General features: G+C 34.6%; 1 protein-coding gene across 2 annotated transcripts; it reads right to left on the reverse strand.

Annotated features, from left to right (window-relative positions):
- Positions 1 to 222: 222 nt before the first annotated feature.
- On the reverse strand, positions 223 to 14,845 carry LOC112576873 (arrestin domain-containing protein 17-like). Of its 2 annotated transcripts, XM_025259687.1 has the most exons (8): positions 14,691 to 14,845; positions 12,029 to 12,150; positions 11,425 to 11,547; positions 10,694 to 10,908; positions 10,033 to 10,215; positions 9,551 to 9,760; positions 8,880 to 9,042; positions 223 to 8,335 (listed from the first exon to the last, which is right to left on the reverse strand). In XM_025259687.1, the coding sequence occupies exons 2-8, from the start codon at positions 12,141 to 12,143 to the stop codon at positions 8,130 to 8,132; spliced, it is 1,215 nt and encodes a 404-aa protein (XP_025115472.1). In that variant the 5' UTR covers positions 12,144 to 12,150; positions 14,691 to 14,845; the 3' UTR covers positions 223 to 8,129. The 2 variants fall into 2 exon arrangements, with proteins under 2 accessions (XP_025115472.1, XP_025115473.1); XM_025259688.1 differs by lacking the exon at positions 10,033 to 10,215.
- Between the last annotated feature and the right edge of the window lie 417 nt (positions 14,846 to 15,262).

The following is a 15,262-nucleotide window of genomic DNA, read 5'->3' on the forward strand; positions in this document are numbered from 1 at the left end:
TTTTTTAGAGTCAACATTTGACAAACCACTAGTCCATGTCAGATCTGACTCAGAATGACAGGAATATGTAGCAGCAACTTGAAAGACTTTGTCACAATAAAGTTAATATTCTACAGAATGTGCAGAATTCTTACAGCATTTTGTTAGAACTGAGGGCCTGGGGTATACACCAGCCGTGTTAAGTTTCACATCACTTTCTTCAGTAATAACATGACAAATGTAATCAATCAGTACTTGGTTTTGTACAAGAGGTACAGTTGTTCTTTTAATGCAGTAAAACAACAAAAACATACTTGCAAAGAAATGACGTGTAATACAGATGGTATCAATGCTGAATTCATTCTTTTTCTAGCTATACCATTTTAACTACACTAATAAACAAAGTTCATTTGCAGACATTACATAACAGCCTTATACAAACCTCATGTCTTGTTAGTAACTTCTTATTTTCACAGCTGGCAGTCAAAGATAAATGCATCTGACAGCCAATTTATAAAAGAATTTACATGCAGTACTGTTGATTACCTTTATCAACCTTTACCAACTACATTAAAAGAAAAATATTGTCATAAAAACTGTCAAATGGCAACCAGCAAGTCCTCTGCAAGAATAAATAAGGAGTAATATTGTACATTTGTGAACCAAACAGCACTCTTGAGAGTCCCTGACAAAAAATTAACTACCATGCTCTGATGTCAATTGGTAAAAAAATGCAAATATAGTCATCCAGTAAAGTTTCATAATGAATGAAAAAGACAGACTTGCCACTAAAGATGGGCTGCATAAAAATGACTAGACGTTTATTCTGATAAGCAAAACATTGAACACGGCCATCCTCTCCATATCCCCTTCTTCTGAAAAACAAAATAATATCAACTCCTCAAAAAAAAACAAAAAACCACAGGATTCCCGTCACACTTACTCTCTCACCCTCTCTCTCTCCCATTCCTCCCAATATGTACAAGATGCACAAATGCAACCTAGTATTAAAATTTAAGTATTTTTTATTTATCAATTCTTTAATGTTAATGCTTAAAGACATTCATCAAGATTATGTAATAACACCAGTAGTATTATGTCCTATGTCCTCACAATTAACATGTTAAAGTGTTTCTCCCTTCAACCCCCAAAACACCAAATTTAAAATATTGCTTCATGCTTGTATTTATTGACTGTTGATAAAATGAAGATAAGTACATAACCAGACACTGGCCTATCCTCTTTTTTCACAGAAAATAGCCACTGGTCAAGTGGTGACATTTTCTGTTAGGGTAATCCAGCCAGTGGCAGGTTCCTCAATTAAAAAAAATCAAAATCAACAAATCTTCAAAAGTATATTAAAAAAATGGCTTCCTTAAGGGTCATTATTTATCCTTGAGAAAAAAGTAAATCCCTTTTTTAATCTAATGACTAGGTTTGTAGAGATTTGATAAGGATTGGTAATTTATGTCTTTCCTTAAGAAGAGGCCATAGCAGGGAAGTTTGGGAAGCATGCTCACTGAGTTTATGTGAACAGTATTTTTACTCCAAAAGACTTTTTACTAATAAGCAACCCTTTAAGACACATTTGTATAACATATCTCAAGAAAAAGTCCACCAATAAGTACTAAAAATCCAAACTTCAAAAAAAAAAAAGAAAAAAAAAGATTTACATTCTGAATTCCATTAAGGAAAGCTAAATTTGACTTGTCTACTTCCTTTGGTGAAAGCAAAGCGCTATAAAATTGGTGAAATGAAATAAGCAAGAAAAAGTAAGTGAGCTAACATAAGCAGTGGAGTCTTGGTCATATATTGCATACAAATGCCATTAATGTGGAGGAAAAAAGTAGCTGCTTGGTCAGGAATGTCTTTACACCTGATTAACACGATTGTACTTGGTGCTTACACTGAAAACTGTAGTGACATCAAGACAGGCTACTCTCTAATCAAGCAGCTCTAGGAAATGAAAGAAATCCACATTTAAATGTTTACACAATGATCACATACAATGACTATATTTATGCACATTTTTGGATGGAGCTGAGGTGCTTGCTTTTAGGCCATTTACATTATGTCCTGTAAGGACTGATATTATAAACCTACACTGTACCCTGCCTCACATAAAAAAGACAATAAAGAAAGTGCCAAAAGAATTCAAGTGAAAATTGTATGGATTCAGATGAAAGGTTTACAAACTGAGACTGCACATATACCTACCAGTTTATCTGTTTACTTATGTAGAAATGTTATAGTAACAATAAACATAGAAAAACTTCAATAGAAGCACAGGGCTTCTGCTTACGCAAAAAATTGCGTACAGTACGCATTAAAAGTTCGGAGGACCCCTTCAATTTTCGTCGATGGGGTCCCATTCAAAGTTGTGGGAAGAACAGGGACCCCTTAAAAATCTGAAGAAGGGGTCCCTGGGACCCCAAATAATTTAGCCTTAGCAGAAGCCCTGGAAGCATCCTCAAAGCTTTTTTCTTATGTACCTTAGCTTAACAAAACAGATACAAGGTTTCAAATATAACAGACAAACAGATTTTTTTGAATTGTCACCAAGGGATTTGTTTTCGCCAAAGGTATCTTCAAGTGACACCAAAGATTTGTACTCTTCATTTTCTTTGCTTTATCTTTATTAAAAGTAAATGACCATTTTAAATCATTTTCAAGCCATCCACAGTGACTGCTTTATTAATGTATTTTTAGATAAAATCTTGAAAGAGGTAGAAATATGGGCTTCTTTTGAATGCATACAGTGGATTGTCAAGAAAAGACTGAGCAGGGATCAAATCAGCTGCAGAGTAGTGTTAATAAAAATAAAACAGGTCAGCAGGACATGAAAAATGTATCCCAACCCCCTAAGAATACCTTGTTTTCAAAAACTGACCTTTGTCTGAATACAAAATTATTTGGTATATATATATATCTCAGTTTTTTATTCTCGGCAAGTACTGTAAGTGCTTAGGTTAAAAAAGACAACAACTGAAGAATGTACAGCATAAAACAGCATCACAAAGTCAATAGCAAGCACTTATAATAAACTGGTGGCCCAGTTATGCTAGTAGAAAATCCTATCAATGAAAATTGAAAGACTTCGCAATGTGCAAACTAAATTTGTAAAAAGCCCACCATGTTGTGAGCCAATATCATAGGCCTGAAGAATACATCATAGAAGGAAAAAGAAAAGCTCAAAGGCAGCAGTCATCAAAATGCCTTTATTTTGGAAATTGGAAGGCTGTCAGTTGAGAATGTGGATAAACAAGCACTAGCTTTCATTTCCTGATACCGCTAAGTGAGTAAACTTGGTCATCATGATTTCTACTCATGGCATAGATATGACACCAGCAAGAAAGCCAAAGTAACAGACAGCAGCTGGAATATAAGAAGTGACTGTTAAGTAGTAGCTGAATTGAGAATGGCGCCTCTTAATGTCTGCAGCTCCAGAAAACCAACAAGACTTGAACTGTCGCTGCTATTTGGTTTTGAAGATGGTGTTCTATGCCATGTGCTTACTTCCTTTGTGGAGACGATTAAAATTCATGAGATCATCTCTGTCTATGCCTGCCTATTGAACACTTTTTTGTTATCAGACAAGGGCAATAACTGCTTCAATGCAGCTACGGAGTTCCTTCTATCAATAAGGAATGTATTTCAAAAAGGGAAAAATATAAAGAGATACAATGAGGTTTAGCTATAAATAGGCAAGAAAATACAATAAAACTGGAAACAATGACAGGTTCGAGCAAATACTTCTGCGATAAAAACATGGCAAAATATACTGCAAAGCTTTTTTCTAAAAAAAAACAACAAAAAACGACATGAAAAAAAAAACAATGAGAAATTATTTTTTTAAAATCCACATATCAGAATACAGAAATATAAAAGAAAACAAAAAAAGATAAACAATCAAAATAATAAACCCAAGAATAATAAATGAAAATGTTGAAATGAAATGTTTTACCTATTTTTGTCTAGTAAATCGAGCCTGACATATCTTTAGATATAAATACACTGCCTACTTACTGCTCTTCATAATTAATGTGGATTATTTTCTTAGATACCCTTTGTGTGAAATAAGTTCCATTACATGATTCCATTTTCAAATGATTTCACTACTTCCATGAAAAATTGAATGTTTGTAAAACAACTTAATGAAAGAAGATCCTGTCATAATAACTCTGTAAAACACTTTTTAGAAAATTAAAGAATAGACCTTCTTAACAAGTTTGAAGCTATAGAATATCATAAAATAAAAAATGCACAATTTAAGTAAAAAGCATATTTACACATTTTGTGCGCAGTAAGGTTCATATATGCTCAACCAATACTACGTGCATAAGGAGGTGTAAGTGAAAATAAAGTTTACATTTATAAACAAGTTATCATGCATGACTAAAGTTATTTTAAACAAATTTAAATTTAGACCTCAGCATGCACAGAAAAGTAGTGAACATCAACAGTTATCACTGGCAAGGACAGACACAAACACTTACCAGCAATGACTTGGGAAATCAAAATGACATTGGACAAGCAATGCAGTTGATACATATAAATACAACGCTGTCTCCAAAGAAGACCATTTTGCAGACTATTTTCATATGCTGTATATCACAGGATTAAAAAAAAAATCAAAGGGAAACACAATTAGAAGCATACTAATACTTCTTTAAAAAAAATTATTGAAAGCACCAAAGCACAGAAAGTGCAACAGTAAGTCAGTCACTGATGACTTGTAGATAAGTGAGTATCATGCTTGTTTTATCAGGCAGCCTGTTAATTTTTAAAGAACAAACTACACAAATTAAAGAAAACAACAAACTGAAAGTGGGCTTCAGCATCAACTATATAAAATCAAAAATTAAGCCTACAAAACATGTTTTTCAAATGTTTGTGAGAAAGACAGACAATAACCATTTCTAAAATGTCAAGTTCCTTTTGTCACTGTAGAGGTGTTCCTTATGCTTAAGGTTCAAACTTGAAGATGCCACAAAACATCAAATGCAGGAATACTGCTGTGAACCATCGAAAGTTTTAAATTCAACAATGTGATCTAATGTCAAAGGTAACATCTGTTTATACCTTAACACACAGCTGCAAACTGTTGAAATATGTCAATTTCATTCATTAGAAAAGAAACAAAAAAACTTCGACGTGCACTTTCCATTGTTTATGACATTCAACACACTAAAGGTCTAGGATGAGCTGTACAAACATGCTTTATTTCCGTTCCCTATCTTTTACGTGCCTGTAAATGGATTGTACAAGCACCCTTGTGTATGGAATGGAGAGATGAGAATTTATGTAACCAGGCTTTTCACCAGATCCTAAAAATTAACTCTCAATACTAAACACATAAAGAAAGCTTTCAGGCAAAAATGCATTGTAATAACAGACAAAATAATGGCAAAGAAATATTTCAGGTGAATCTCAATTACTTGCTATAGCACTGAAATTCATTGATGTGATGTCAATCTGAAAATTTTATAATTATACATATCTCAGAAAAGCCATGTTAAATGGAAAACATATAAAAGCATATATCCATTAAAGAGATCACATCACAAATGGTGAAGGCATATAGACTTCCGGATGCAACAGGAAAAGCTATAGTGAAACAACAGCTTAATTACATAAAAATTTCCTAAATAACAGGACAACAAACAATATTCACATAAAAAATCCTATTTAAGGGAGCCTGAAACATTCATATGATGAAATCCTATGCAACAAAACAGAATAAAGAATATTTCCACTGGACAAAAATAAATCCTTTGAACCAAAAGCTAGCACAAAGCAATCTGCTAAAACAGATCCCAGAAAGCTCCTACACAGCGCTTGTGGGGAAGATATTTAATCTTTCTTTCAAAGCACAGTCTTAATACCTTGCCAGCAGCAGAAAAGGCCCAGAACATTGACTTATGCATAGTTTTGTGCACTTGCTAAATAAGGGCTTGTACTTACTAGAATTTTGGGAAGATGCAGTATGGCATTTTCCAGCCTGTACCAGTATGTGCACTGCTCTATATTTTGAGTTCCCACTCCAAAAAGTTACAGCCAGCAATGAACATACTGAATATGAAGCTGTATTGTGCTTTAATGCTTGAATGTATTGTGCTTTAACGTTCTCTTCACACACATGCATAACCTTTATTTTTTTAACATAAACAGATAACTTGCAGATAAACATATCAAAGTTCATAATCCAGTAAAATGGCCCAATAAAATAAATCAGCTTCTTTGTTATATCATAAGATATCTAATAATTATACTTTTTTACTTTCAGCTTTAGCAGAGTGATTACTGATTAATTTTCATCCAAGATCTGGACATAATTACCAATAACAATAGTCCTAATAGTACAAATACCCCATCCCGTACTAGCTTCCTGTCTTCTGCAAACAAAAATTAAAGAGCCTAAACAACTCATATGATGAAATACATGGACTGATATAACGAAAGCAAGCTGGTGGTGGAGATAAAAACATTAAAAGGATGTGTAGAGATTGAAATGCATTGTTTACACACATGCACAATGCACCATGCAGACATGCATGTGATCCCCTCCCACACACATATACATCTGCCACACTCCTTTATTTAAGTCTTTTAAATAAAGGTTTTAAAGTTGTTTTTAATGTGCTAATCTACCAAAACAAATTTTGATGTAGAAAAAGTAACAGTGTTCATTAATGACAGTAACAGTAGCAAGTTACCTATAGTACATTTGCCTTCAGAAAAAGGCCTTTACATAGTCTCATGTCTCACACACACACAAAGAGTAAATAAAAGTAAATACATTTCAAAGATCCTATTTGTTTTTACCTGAATATCCTCAGTAAGTGCTATACAATTATCACTCCTTCAAAACTGTCTCAATGAAGTCTTCTACGAGCAAAGTGTTTTACATCCCTGAATTGAGTTTACTGTTCTGGAAAAAAAAAATTTGTTCAGCAAATCATGATCAAAACACATACTTTCCATGCACAAGAGTAAATTTGTTGCAAAGTGTCTTATCCACTCCTCTGGGTATTGTTCTGTCCTCTGGGTATTGTGCAGAAGTCCATGCTAATCCAGACTACTTTGGCACACAATAGGGTATTTCCTCTTTGAATGTGAACTTGGTATCATTTCCATATAGTGAAGTCAACGTCAGTTACAGTCATTGTGCGACTGGTCATTTGTTTTCCATAAATGAAAGAGCTGGCACATATCAGTGTAGACACTGTGTGTCATCACAGCATATGCATCACATGCACTATTTAAGTGCAAGGATTTCTGAACCTATCATGCATAATGCAGAACTGACCAAGCATGGAGAGTGAGCATCTAATAAGATTAACAAGGTGATAACATGGGTGGTCTTAATATATTGTAGTTTGAAAATCCTGGGGTTTTGCAAAGCTGTCAGACCATGTTAGGTTCTTGCAACAACCATTTTCTTCAAGACATCTTAAAGACAACAAACAACAGCAAAAAAAACCCCGAGAAACAAAAAACAGATGAAACAAAAAGGCTGAAAGATGAAATTGTGCTCTTTACACTTAATTAAAAAAAAATCCTCAAAAAGTATGCATAACAGTACACATGTGTGAGCCTACACACATACCCATTTGCATGCATGCCCACACACACACAGACACGCACATGCATCACTCCCTACAGATACACGCTTCTGAGATTTTTCTTCCCAAATATTGAAAATCTTCAAAAAGGAAAATTTAATCAAAAGAAACTGATCGGTTGTTCAAATCACTGACCATGACTGGGTTGAATGAGCTTGTTTCTCCATTTATTACATAAACTGCCCCTAATGTGCAAAGGGGAAACATGCCTTATAATTACTTTTATGCTAAAAAAGAAAACAAATTAATGTTACCTCATGCAACCAAAGAGTTCAAGAAAATGTTCTGAGACAAGATCTCTCCAAACTTAACTGTCTTATAGACATTAGTATGAGAATCTGTTTCTCAATGTTTACACATTTAGATCATACAGTCAAATGAAGCCAATCTCAAAAGCAAATAATTGAAAAAGCATGAATAGACTGAAAGGAAGAGATGTGACCTTGACTTTTGAAACTGTTTAGCTTCATGTTCAGTGCACTTCATGAGGAGTGGTAACATGCTGGGAATGACAAATTCTCAGGATCAGATCTGGTTGTATGCTGGAGGAGCTCCAGATGGAACCTCTTGTGCTGGAACTGCTGGAAGAATCTGAAAATGTTGCCGTGCAGCATCATAGTGGTAGACAGGGTAAGATGGGGCCCAACCCATCTGACCTGAAGTGTGTTCATCATCATTTTCATCACGAATCTCTACACGACCGAATACACTTTCTTCATATGATGGGGGAGCTGTTCAAAAAAAAAAATAAATAAATAAAAAGAAGAAAATGAATCAAGTTGACCAGCTTTAACCATTAGAATAAAAATAAAAGGGACAGAGTATTCAGAGATTTTCTGGACCTGACCATACTTTTGTTCTTTATTCTCTGTGTTTATTACAAGATTTCAATTACAGAACTCTGAGTACTGATATTTCTGCATACATGAGAGTCATGACTTTAAACATAGACATTCTTAAAAGGTACACAGAAAGATATAAAAAATGTGACAATTTTATGACAGGGATACACCAAGGTCTTCTATTTTTTTTGGGGTGGCAGTGTTGTTTAACATATTGTATCCATTCATCCTATTGACAATTTTCTGTGCATATGAACGTTTGAGTGAGGGGTATTTACTCAGATTTACAGAATTAGCATATTTTAATAAATGAATTTAGTCACTTGGAAAAAAACTGTGTGCTTGCACACACACACCCAAAAATTACATCCATCTCCGAAGTTTTTGATGGTTCAAAGATTTATTACATAGAATTAAATAATATGACACTCACGTTCTGAATAGGGTGGAGGCTCCATGGGAGGAGCTGAGGGAGCAGTTGCTATGGAGCGAGCTGGGCTGGCTGATTCTCTGGAGGGAACAAATCGCATGGGGACGGTTCCAATGACGATTTCTCTCTCCAAAGTAACAGTAGTCCACCGCACATGAACCTTCAGCTAAAAATACCCAAGCAGACTATAACAACAGTGAAACTTTTGCTGGAGTTAATTAGCTCTGGTATGAAGATCTTATTTGCAAAGTGACATCAGAACTATTTAAAATTTAACATAAGCATGCACCAAACAAATAGAGAAGTAAAGGGTGAAATGGGGGAAGGGCAAGCACCTAAAACAAACAGGAGAGCAGTCACACTATAGCAGGAATTTTATGAACACAAGGATATGAAAAACAAATCTTAACCCAGTCATGATGTAAGAAATAAATTTCAAGGTAACTGTATGGAGAATTTCATTCTGCTTTTTAATGCAGCAGTTTTTTCCCTGTAACATTAGTTCCTAGGTGAAGAATTTCCAAAATAACTGCAAGCCCAGTTGTTGGTCAGCAGTCACAACACTCAAGCCCTTCTGAAATGCCAATATAAATTTGCCAATAAATGAATGAAATGAAAATAAAAACTAATAAAAATGTTATGTTTCTGATAAAAAATAATTTAAAAGCAATTACCCCTACGAAGTATGAAATGTCAATGATGCCACATCCTTCAAGCCTTGAAGGGGGCAAGGCTGGAACAGGAGCTGCTCGATTGATGTGCTCTTCACAGTTTTTCTTAATGCGGTTGGTCGTGGAGAAGAGAGAAAAAGTATCAAGCTTTGTGTGATGCTTTGGGTGGCCAGAAGAGAAGATGGAGTTGGAGTAGCCTGTATATGTTACCAACTGAGAACAGAAAATGATTCATTTTACACTGCATTAAAAAAAAGCACACAAAAAAACCAAAACATGATGTGTAGTTTCAAACATTGTCATACAAGCCTTAAGAGGAAAAGCCAGTTCTTTTTCATAGTTTGACAGCAACATACTATTGAAGAAATTTCAAACCACCAGTGTCCTTATTACTATGCAAAATGTCACGCATATATTTTGGCGTATCACTGTATATGTTTGACTTTCACATGTGAAGCATATCTCACTTCTGTCCTTGGACCTACCTGCTTCAGTTCTAGCTCTACTTGTTCAATATTGAAGTCACACTTGTTAAAAACATCAATAGTGTAAATAACTGGCTCCCCTGGAACATAGCCAGTCTTGTTTAGGGCTAGCCTTATCTGGACATTTCCAGAAGAACAGCAAATGCCTTCGATTGTCTCATCTTGCTCTCCCCATACTGGCATCTGTCAACATAACCACGAAGAACACCACACACCATTGAAGACTTTACAGACCAGCCCAATCCACACTAATGGTAGTGACTAGCACTTTTGTCAGGGTTGGTGTCTTAGTGCTTTCCTTTGTTGCATTCCATATTTATGTAAGTGCTTTGCAGTCATTTCTTAGGATTTGATGAAAGTGTTAGGATGTGCAACAACAGACAAATGGCTATTAAAAGTAAGCATATGCACATTAAAGTCTCTTTTAATCTACATTATGTGGAATCTTCTTTGTAGGTCTCATGTCAGAGGTTCTTGAGTTATAGCATTTCTGATATAATGACATATGAGTCACCAGTTCCAACATGCTCAAAGCTTTCAGTATTTTGCCATGTCTTACATAGAGTGTAGAGTGAAAACAATAATTCTACAAGTACACATAAAGTGGAGAAATATTAAACAATTTAGTTTCTTTTAACACAAAGTGCACATGACTACATACTCCTGCTGTTGGTACAACATTTAGGTCAAGGTGATGAATGACAGTGAAAGCTCGTTTCGTGTGTTCATCAAATTTCCAGGGTCGGTTGATGGAGGCCTTGCAGAAATATCGTACATAACCACGGCGCCCCTCAAAGGATGAGGGCAAAGTCGAGGGGAGCTGCAAACAAAAGGTGTAACTGTGATCTCCTGCAGGGTGATCTGCCCCTCCTTGTCCTGCAACAAAGTGGGTCTCAGACAAGAGTTGAAGGAAATATACTGTTATTCTGTCTGCTCACTAAAGCATAAAGGTGTCTCCTAAATATCTGTTTGTAGTATTAAAATAATGATTTGAGAACTCACATTTTCAACAAATACTGACAATTAAAATTATCAATATAGAGATCTTCCCCTTCCATCAGTCTTCAGTTGTTAATCTGTTTCTATGTCCCATATGGAATATGCACAACACATCCACTCACACACACACACACAAAATCTCCTCTCTCACCTGCAAACTACTTACAATTTGCAAGCATGTGATATTAAAAAAAAATTTTAAAGTAAAAGTTGTTTTCAATTAAAAAAAAAATCAAATGGTACATTTTGAACAATTTGCTTTTGATACAAACATCAATGATATAAGGAGAAAATTCAGAATGGGAAGCTAATGATGTGAATTAATTTTGAATATAAAAGCTAACTGGTCTCAACATATGCATAAAGCAATTTTTATTTCAAAGGACGGCTTACCCATATCATAAAGTTCAAAAGTCTCACAAATATATGTTTCGTTCGCCCTATAGTCAGTCTTGCTACGTCCATGCCGAACTTCCCAATGAGATTTTGATCTCCCTTCGAAGTAGAGACTTATTTCTGAAAAATTAGAAAAAGTACAAAAAAGAAAATGTTTATGAAAGAAGACAATGGTATTTTTTACTCATCGCATTTACAAATACATACAAACATTGGCAGAGAAATCTTTCTTTGTTTACTCTTAAAAGGGTCCTTTTTACTGGCAGTGTTCAGGCTAACACCACTAACTTAGCATGATTAATAGCAAACAAAAATAAAATTAAAAAAATAAGAAGAAAAAGTGCTGGGGAAAAAGAAACTAAATAAAGAATAAATTATGTTCACTTTCCTTGCACCAACTTTAAAGAAAAAAAAAAAAGACTTAAATTACAAGGGAAAGAGAATATGAGAAATAGAAGGAGATGGTGAGTCTCTGAGAAATAGTAGAATAAAAAATTTTCCTGCAGTCTGTTTCACAAAGTAACATAAATATTGTAACACTCACTTAGTTACCATTAACAGTAATTAATAAAAGCAAAATAAAGCATTCTTGTATACATACTTCTAATTTTCATTGGGTTGCGCAGCTTCACAATTACATGTCCTTTCACTTGATCTCCTGCTGAAAAAACTCCCCGAGGGTTTTCGAAGTGGATTTCAAATGTTTCTAATTTCATTTTTGCTCTGAAAAAATATCAAATTTTATTACAACAAATTCTAATTAACAGTGTATAAAATATCTTTTCCTGAAACAAATGGCCACATTTGGTAACCAATTTTGACTAAAATAATGAAACTTGTTTCAATGAAAATTATCCCTTTAGTTGTACACTTTACAATGTAACTGCATAATTTACATGAAATGACATTTAAAAAAACAGCTTTACCTTATGCTAACTGATATACAAGTTAAATTCCTACATTACTTTTCTGGCCACAGAAAAACTATCCCCAAACTTGTAAATAAAGTCCCAAGACCCGTGGAAGGAGTCTGGAGTACCCAAAGAAAACTTATACAGATATGGAGAGAATGTGCAAACTCCAAAGACAAAGGTCTCAGCAGGGAATAATTTTTTTCATCCTTATCATTACAACAAAATAATGTTAAGTGGCAATTTACTGTACATATGCTTTGCAGACAGACATATTTAAACATATGAGCACTCTGTCTTTCCCTCAGCTTTTTTCTTTCAAGCACACCAAAATTTAATTACAATATTTATCTGTCCCAGACTAAGAAAGTATAAAGTTCAACTTTGAGCCATACAGAGATTTGGGACATTATGAACAGGTATTTTCTTTGCTAATTATGGAAGAATTAACACACTGAATTCTCTTCTATGACTGAAGTAGCAAGTAAATATTAGCAAACCACCCTGCAGTCAGTACAGGTTTGTGAAGACACATGAAAATGAATACAAATAAACATGAACATTTTCCATATTTTATGCAGTCAATAAAAGTTAAAACTTGTTAAAATCCTACAACAACAAATCAACAACAATAACAGCAGATTTTTACTGAACACATTATAAATTAAAACTGATCTAAATAGGAAAGTTCATAACTGAAGCAAAATGAACAGTTTGTCATAACACATAATACAAATTATTTATGACAAATTTCACTCATGACCAACAGCACAAAAAAACATAAAAATGTGAAAGACTCCTCAAAGAAGGATTGTTTTATGTACTGTACAGATACTTGATTCCTTGCATGCATCACATCCTGTAATTTTACATCATTATTTGAAGCAAAATGTCAGTTATTGCTGAAATTTTTAAACTAAGCCAGAGAATATAACCCGAAGGTGTGTGCTAAAATTCTGTCAGCAGAACAAGGACTGGCACAAATGACACACATGGGAAGCTAGAGGAAGTGATCCTCGATCATTAGTTTCAATAAAGCAAGAGATAGCAGCGCTAATGAAGTACAGCTAAACAGCGTGAAACCCTCACACCATGTGGCTTGATACTAACATGCCTCTACAATTCTATTCTAAGACCATATTTTTGTGCATGAAACAACCCATTCTCCTTGTGTCTACTATCAGTCTTTGTGATTTCCAATGAGGGGTAATTAAAACATAAAGAAGGTAAATGTCCCTCTGAGTGGTTTATCATGTCTAAGGCATGGCGTGAGAAGACAAACCATCACTCTCTCTTCTTTTTGCCTTCCATGATAAATCAGGTACTCAATGTTACTTGCCAAACAGGAAGTTTTCAGAAGGCTAATAATAAGTAATATTGTCCTAATGACTCAATCATCAGTCTGACAACAAGGCATTAGCCAAATCCCCCTTCTGTAAAGGTCAACAGTGATTCAGAGGGCCTACTCAAGCTATCAAAGCAAATTGTTTTTGAAAAAAAAAAAACTTTACTTCAGAGACACACAAAAAAAGTTCAGGGTCATGACTTTAATGTCTAGAGAACATGAAGTAACACTGCTCAATGCAGCCTGGAATGGTTTACCACCAAGTTCTGAATGAATTAAAAAACAGGTTAACTAGATTATATACACCTCATGTGTGTAACATAGGTGTATCTGTTGATATGTGGTTTACACATACTGAAGGATTTTGACAAAGACATTGCAAGCAGCTACTTTATGGAAATTAAGGAAGACTAATATTTAATGCTAGACGATCAGATATGGATTCTAATCCGCCTAAGCTGTGCCCACTTCGCCGATGTTTTTATTATGAACTTTTCTGTTTTTGCTAACTGTTGAGCTGATACGAGTAGGGGTGGACACTTGTTGTCAAAAAGTCGAAAAAAATGTGTGTGTTGTACGATAACTGTGACTACTTTGTGACTTGTGTCTTCTGAGATAACGTGAAACAAAAATAATCCTCTAGTCAAAACGTTTTTAAAGCAAGTTTTGTGTTGGCATGTAGTGTATACTGACCGAAGAGAACGAAACAAGAAAGGAAGAGCATCCCAAAATAAGACAGCATCGACCACATCATTTTTCGATTTTACTGCTATGTAAGAAAATCCTACATTTCAATGATCCGTGAAACTCCTAACTGGAAAAAATCCCACCATTTTTACTCTTTGAACTGAAATTATTCCTTCATCATCTTCACTTCCTCTGCTGGGAGTGCATCAATGCCTCACTGTTGAAAATGTAGGTCGATGCCATTCCCACTTCTTCCCTCTTGTGATATTCGCTCAAAATTGTACGATGTACCTTTTGAAAGAAAAGTATAAAACAGTTACCTTGTAAAGGTATGTCATTCAAACTGTAGGCTCTAGGAGCCAGAACGACAGGAGGCTACCGTGTTGGCATGGGGCTTGCCTGTAATCACCTCAGTCCTCAACTTCGTCCACACAATCTCCCAGTCTGCAGTTATCGCCCTTCCATGCTGCTGAGACCTCAAGTGCAACAAATATTTATCTTTTAATGAACAAAAAAAAAAAATAAAATAAAATAAATAAATAAAATAAAATAAATAAAACAACATATCTGTTTATTCCTGCTAGCATTTACTTTGTAGAAATCAACCAAACTTTCGTTACAAAGTCAGAAACTGGAATAAATGATTATTATTTTGGGCTATTATTACACCGCAGTTTTATTTTTAAAGGGGAAAAAATTGAATAAAAATATTTCACATAGATATGAACACTTTATAATGACGTTTGTTATTTTTATTTATAGAGTTAAATTATGAAAACTAGAAAATTTAACACCCAAGACACGAAAAGATGTTGAAAGGATTCAGTTATGGGGAAGCAACACGTGAGAAGAATTAAGAGATGCTGGTTGTTTCCCTTTTACTAGGTTTCGT

The sequence above is a fragment of the Pomacea canaliculata genome, linkage group LG12 (genome assembly GCF_003073045.1).
Source record: "Pomacea canaliculata isolate SZHN2017 linkage group LG12, ASM307304v1, whole genome shotgun sequence".
In the NCBI taxonomy this organism is placed as follows: domain Eukaryota; kingdom Metazoa; phylum Mollusca; class Gastropoda; order Architaenioglossa; family Ampullariidae; genus Pomacea; species Pomacea canaliculata.